This window comes from Nematolebias whitei, chromosome 7 (genome assembly GCF_014905685.2).
Source record: "Nematolebias whitei isolate Nwh7 chromosome 7, NemWhi1, whole genome shotgun sequence".
In the NCBI taxonomy this organism is placed as follows: domain Eukaryota; kingdom Metazoa; phylum Chordata; class Actinopteri; order Cyprinodontiformes; family Rivulidae; genus Nematolebias; species Nematolebias whitei.
Genome location: NC_056504.1, coordinates 8,556,396 through 8,562,086, shown reverse-complemented (window position 1 = coordinate 8,562,086; position 5,691 = coordinate 8,556,396). Strand labels below are relative to the sequence as shown.

The window sequence follows — 5,691 nt, the reverse complement described above, 5'->3', positions numbered from 1 at the left end:
ATGGATGGATGGATGGATGGATGGATGGATGGATGGATGGATGGATGGATGGATGGATGGGCGGGCGGGCTGGTTGGCTGGTTGGTTGGTTGTCTGTCCCCGTAGGGAAATTGTTTTGCATCATTGTCAGCAGGTTTTTACATAAAGGACATACATATACAAACATGACATTAACATCCATCATTAACGGAAAAGAAGTTTTGAGCTCAGTAATTTATACCTTTTTACTGTTTAACGATTTAATCACTTGTGATATGAAAGAACATTTTTCGAGTACAAGTTTTTAGGTATAGAGCTAGTTTTAAAGTACTGTAGTTTCACTACTTTGTCGTGTTAAGAAGTGCATTTGTAAACATGGGCACAATCCTTGTACGTGAATTAGTTTTTATTTGGTGCTGTGGTTCAGAAAACTTTGACATGAACTGCTGCTATATTTTAGCCATCAGGCAGAAAATTAAAGTAGCCACAAGAAGAAGTGATGTTTGTTATAAAGGTAATTGTCTACTAGTTTCATAAAAAACTAGCAGTATCACATCCACAATGGCCTCTAATTAAATCAGCTCGTTTGTTGTGTCGATTTATAAACAGTACCACTTATTTGTGTTAAAATATGATCCAGTACTTAGATAACAGCTGTGGTCATGTCTTGACTTTTTTCTGTAGTAACGTAAGTATTACCTGCAACGATATTGTATTAATATCCTTTGTTGTTTCCTCAGAGCCACTCTGGACGACGTTGACAGTGACGAGGCAGCGGGTCTTGGCAGAAAAGCCATCATTCCTCACAGCCTTTCCACAGAAACCATTAATGCTACTCAGACCATCAACCAGATCTATCGCAAATCCTTACGTCTGACTTCTAAACAGATAGTAAGAGATATTCTTAACTACCTCGCTCCAAAAGTCCATTTTATTTAAAGAGGTTCAGTTGGTGCAGAGATGTTTAACTATTGTCTGCCTTTAACAGGAGAATCTAAATCTGTGTGAAGGAGCCAATAAAGTGGTGTTCAGTGTGACCACACAGTACCAGGGTACCTGTCGCTGTGAGGCTGCTATCTACCTGTGGAACTGGGACGATCGGGTGATTATATCGGACATCGATGGCACCATCACCAAGTAAAACATGTTCTCTTCAAAACATGTCTGGGTGTAAATTAACTGCTGATTCTGACATTTAAAAAACACTTAATTTCATGTATGGAGTCATTAAATACTTTTTTTACATATATATTTGATATTTTTTGTTTTCTGTACATTAAATCAATAATTGTTTTTAGTAGATTTCACTTTCTGTCTCCTGCAGGTCTGATGCTCTGGGTCATATTTTACCTCAGTTTGGAAAAGACTGGACACACAAAGGAATTGCCAAACTGTACCACAAAATCCACCAGTATGTTATATTGCATGTTTTTTAACCGAGGTTCGAGGTGACTGCGCAGCTAGATCTGACATTGGTCAGAACCTGATGTTTGTCCCCCTGCAGAAATGGCTACAAGTTCCTGTACTGTTCAGCGAGGGCTATAGGTATGGCTGCTATCACTAAAGGCTACTTACAGTGGGTCAATGACCAAGGCATCATCCTTCCCAAAGGCCCCGTCCTGCTGGCTCCCAGCAGCCTCTTTTCAGCACTGCACAGGTAACACAGACACCCTCTGAACTACTGTTAGTCCCATAGGAATCCTCTAATTCCTCCCTGAAGTCCTAATCAGTAAAGTAGAAAGTTGAAATGCACCTTAAAGCAAGTTTGGTTAACCCTGGTCAAAACCTTTTGTTACTACAACTAGAATGGAAACGTATAAACTGACTTTAAAAGGCATTACGTTGATTGAGACCTCTCCGCAACGTGTCCGACTTTAGTTTTAGACATCTTTCAGACAGTAAATACAACTACCTTCAAGCTTTCTTCACTCGTTCAAAAAATGCAAAGTGTGTTTTGTTGCTTGAAAAAATATGGGATTTTAAAATGTTTGACCTGCCAATGACACGCAGATTCATTTGTGCATCTCATTAATATATATCTAGTTGAAAAGATCTGACCTCTGTGACAATAAACCCTCCTCGTGTTTTCTCAGGGAGGTGATTGAGAAGAAGCCGGAGATTTTTAAGATCGCCTGTCTCAGTGACATCAGAGACTTGTTCAACCCACACAGACAACCGTTCTACGCTGCCTTCGGTAACAGGACTAACGTAAGCTTCGCTGCGAAGTGGCTCCTGATAATGTTTGAGTTTCAAACGTTCAAGTTGCTGTGTTGCATGCGGCTGTGATTTAAACTTCTGGCTAGTGATGGGCCGTTTGACGCTGAAGCTCTGGCATGGAGAAAAATTAAAATAGCGCTTTCAGAATCGCTGTGTCCGAGCGTGATTCGTTTGTCTAGAGTCACGTGATCAATGAAACGAGTCAAGGGTCATTTCAAACTGGTATTTTGTAAATTAGATGGTTTTTTTTTTATCTGTTGTGTTTGTAGCAGTCAAGAAGTCACAAGTAAATGCCATGATGGCACACATTTTAACAAGATTATTCATTAAATAACAATGTTTTATTATTTTACCCACAAAAAATGCATGTTCAAAGCACTACATTGACAGCCCAATATTAGACAGAAATGCTACATGAGATTAAACAGCAGTCGGCTCTCTGACGTGAAGCGGTTCATTGAAGATGCTCTTTACACTGGAGGCCACTAGATGTCTCTAAAGATGACTGTGACACTTCTGTGCTTCAGAAAGGAATTTATCCGTCTCCACTTCTGGCACAAACCTTGTGTGGGTCGTCGCTGTTGGAGCTCAGGTTTCTCTTCAAGGCCTGATTAGTGGCTGAGGTTTGGTAGAATACTCCATTGTGCTTTTTGGACACCTGAAAATACAAAGACTGCTGCTTGGGAGATTTCGTTATGACTGGCTGAGGTGGGATCGGTGGAAATGAAATGCCCAATTTTTAAATATCCAAATAAATCACCTTTCTGTAGGTCATGCTGTTAAACACTGAAAAGATAGTGAAGTCTGGGCATCAAATAAAGTTCTTAACTTTGTCACTAATTTATTGGGCCATAGTATAATGCTCCAGCAGTCTGCAAAAGATAACTACCAACAGAGTCTCAGAAAAGTCTTTTAAAATATGTATGCTTTTATTCTGCTTAAAGTGACAAAAATATAGCAAATGCCCTGAACAGAATCAAACTCTATTGACTAATGTTAATATCCACTGGACTAGGGAGAGTCCATATTGATCTAGAACCCCATTTAAACCAGGTACACCAGTGTCCTGCCAGCTGCCACTAAAGTCTGGCAGTAAACACCGTGTGACAATAAAACGTGTGTTTTGGTCATTCTTCCTCCCTCTCCAAATAAACAGACTCCACCTGTGTTTCGATGCTGTTTATGACCTTGCTAGGTAACAAAACGTGAATCATTTACCGTAGATAAACTAGTCCGTGCAGGACATTAATTTTAATAAGAGCCCTCTTTTCAAGCAAGGTGGAAGATGACGAGGCTGACCAGTGTGAAGCAGCCTTTAGTGCAGTCACAGAATGAAAACGGACATTAAATGACAGAATAGAGAGAAATGTTCGTTTTCCTGAGCAACTGGGAGAGGATTCTGTTTACGAAAAACAAATAGCAATAAATTTAACAGTAATTTCCTAAAAATTATTGTGGATTTTGCATTTAAAATACATCTGGAATTGGGGCTTTCTACGCTAAAGGTTTTATGAGTTCAAACTATATTTTCTTATACACAAGTACAATAAATGTTAGATAAAATTAACACTAAAGCTCTTTTGTAAAACTGTTTTTTTTTTTTTTTGCAGGATGCTTATGCCTATAAGCAGGTTGGCGTGTCTGAAGCCCGAATATTCACCGTCAATCCAAAAGGAGAACTGACCCAGGAGATGACTAAAGGCAACAAGTCCTCGTAAGTCTGACATTTTCTTGTCTTTCTCCGAGTACGCCCGCTCCCTCGGCGAACCAGAGCACAAAGTCCAAATGCTTGCTCCTGCTCAGACTGTGCACGCTGTCGGTGAATTAAAACGGTGGGAACAATGAAAGAAGACTGTGAGTCAAAGCTTGAGCAGAGAGCACATTGTTACTGCCATCTGTCAGGCGGGGGTGTAGAAGCATACAACTCCTGAGTCAAACTCTGTCGAGCAGCTGTGAGTTCTTCTGCGCTCAGGTAGAGCTGATAATATGTGTTGGAGATGACTCTCAGCTATTACCACACCGAATTTTAGTTCAATATCTGCAAAGTTGACAGAGTTCTAGTCATTTTTGGAGTTAGCTAAGGTTGATTAGCCTTGGTGTCCACCTTGAATCAGGTTGACTCCACAAGTTAGATATACTTTTAATCATTATGTTCTAAAAGTTTCATTAAATTTTGCCCATTGGTTCATGATATTTTGCTAACAGACATGAGCAAAAACATGACCTCCTTTCTGTCAGAGGTGGGCTGTAATGACGATATGGATCACGTTTTCAATGGCTTCTGAATGATTGCACTCATATTGATAAAACCATGCGGCAGGTTTGCACACTCCTGTTTCGTGTGTGTGTTGCAGGTACCATCACCTCAGCGAGATGGTGGAGCATTTCTTCCCCATGCTCCTCATCGACGGCAGCACTTCCTCTGTGCTCGACTGTCCCGAGTACAGCAGTTTCTCCTACTGGAAGGAGCCTCTGCCTGACGTTGACCTGGACAATCTGCTTTAAACTCGTGGAACTTTACACAGATTCATGCTAGAATAATGACTGTACGTTCTCAAGTTTGACCAGCACGGCTGCCTTTTCACTGAGTTGCCCTGTTGAAGTGATAACTGTTGCTTCGTACACTCAAAGGGAGACTCTGAAGAAGTCAAAAGAACGCAAACAAAATAAATCATCCCAGGTACCGTCGATCAGAAGTGCACTTCTCGAAAAAAAATAATGGTATATCACCAGTTGGTACTGGAATCATACAAACAACGTGATCTGTGCCCAGCTGAGGAAGTGTGATCTACACCCAAGCTCGCACGGTTTGAACATTTAAGTTCATGTACCAAGAAACTTCATACTGTTTAAAAACATATTTGCTAGGATTTTGATAGTTTTTATAGTCTGATTTTTAAAACCACTCGATAAATTAGATTTATTCAACGTGGACTGACCAGTTTTTGCATGTGTTGTGAAATTGCACTTCATTCAGATGAATGATATCTTTTGCTTGATCTTTTGTCATATGACAGAAGCCTGCAGGTCAATTATTGTTATTATTGTCTTCAACATGTAAGGACTACTGAATCTAACAAAACAATGGTCACTGTGATTCCACAGATTTAAAAAAAATCTGCTTTCAGGTACTTTCCAGTACCACAAATAACACTACACAAAGCAGGTGCAGCATGTCCAAGTTTGAGAAAAGAACTGGATTATTCAGCACAGCTTTTTTATTATTTATCAATGTATTTATGAAAGTTTTTATCATTCAGCCAAGAGAAAACACTCCAAATCACATTGTTCTGTACACATGACGCACAGGAATACAAATGCATTCCAAATCTTGTATTTGACCCTCAAAGTAGTAGTAGTTTGTTCTGTTTATTTTACTAAGTACATTTTTTTTTTTTAGAATTTTTGTATGGGTCCACTGAACATTTTGATTATTTCTGTTGTGTTGCTCTTTTTTCTTCATCTAAGGAGTTAAATAAACAAGATCATTGTTAA

General features: G+C 39.5%; 1 protein-coding gene across 1 annotated transcript in view; it reads left to right on the top strand.

The window, feature by feature from the left end:
* The window catches only part of LOC119412240 (phosphatidate phosphatase LPIN2), a 10,961-nt gene extending 6,081 nt beyond the window's left edge, over positions 1–4,880 (top strand). Inside the window, exons 12-18 of the mRNA XM_037679223.1 lie at positions 720–870; positions 968–1,116; positions 1,304–1,390; positions 1,484–1,636; positions 2,073–2,187; positions 3,807–3,910; positions 4,551–4,880. Of these exons, the coding sequence (XP_037535151.1) occupies positions 720–870; positions 968–1,116; positions 1,304–1,390; positions 1,484–1,636; positions 2,073–2,187; positions 3,807–3,910; positions 4,551–4,701 (910 nt within the window). The 3' untranslated portion in view covers positions 4,702–4,880. The remainder of the gene's footprint in view (positions 1–719; positions 871–967; positions 1,117–1,303; positions 1,391–1,483; positions 1,637–2,072; positions 2,188–3,806; positions 3,911–4,550) is intronic.
* The last annotated feature ends 811 nt before the right edge of the window (positions 4,881–5,691 follow it).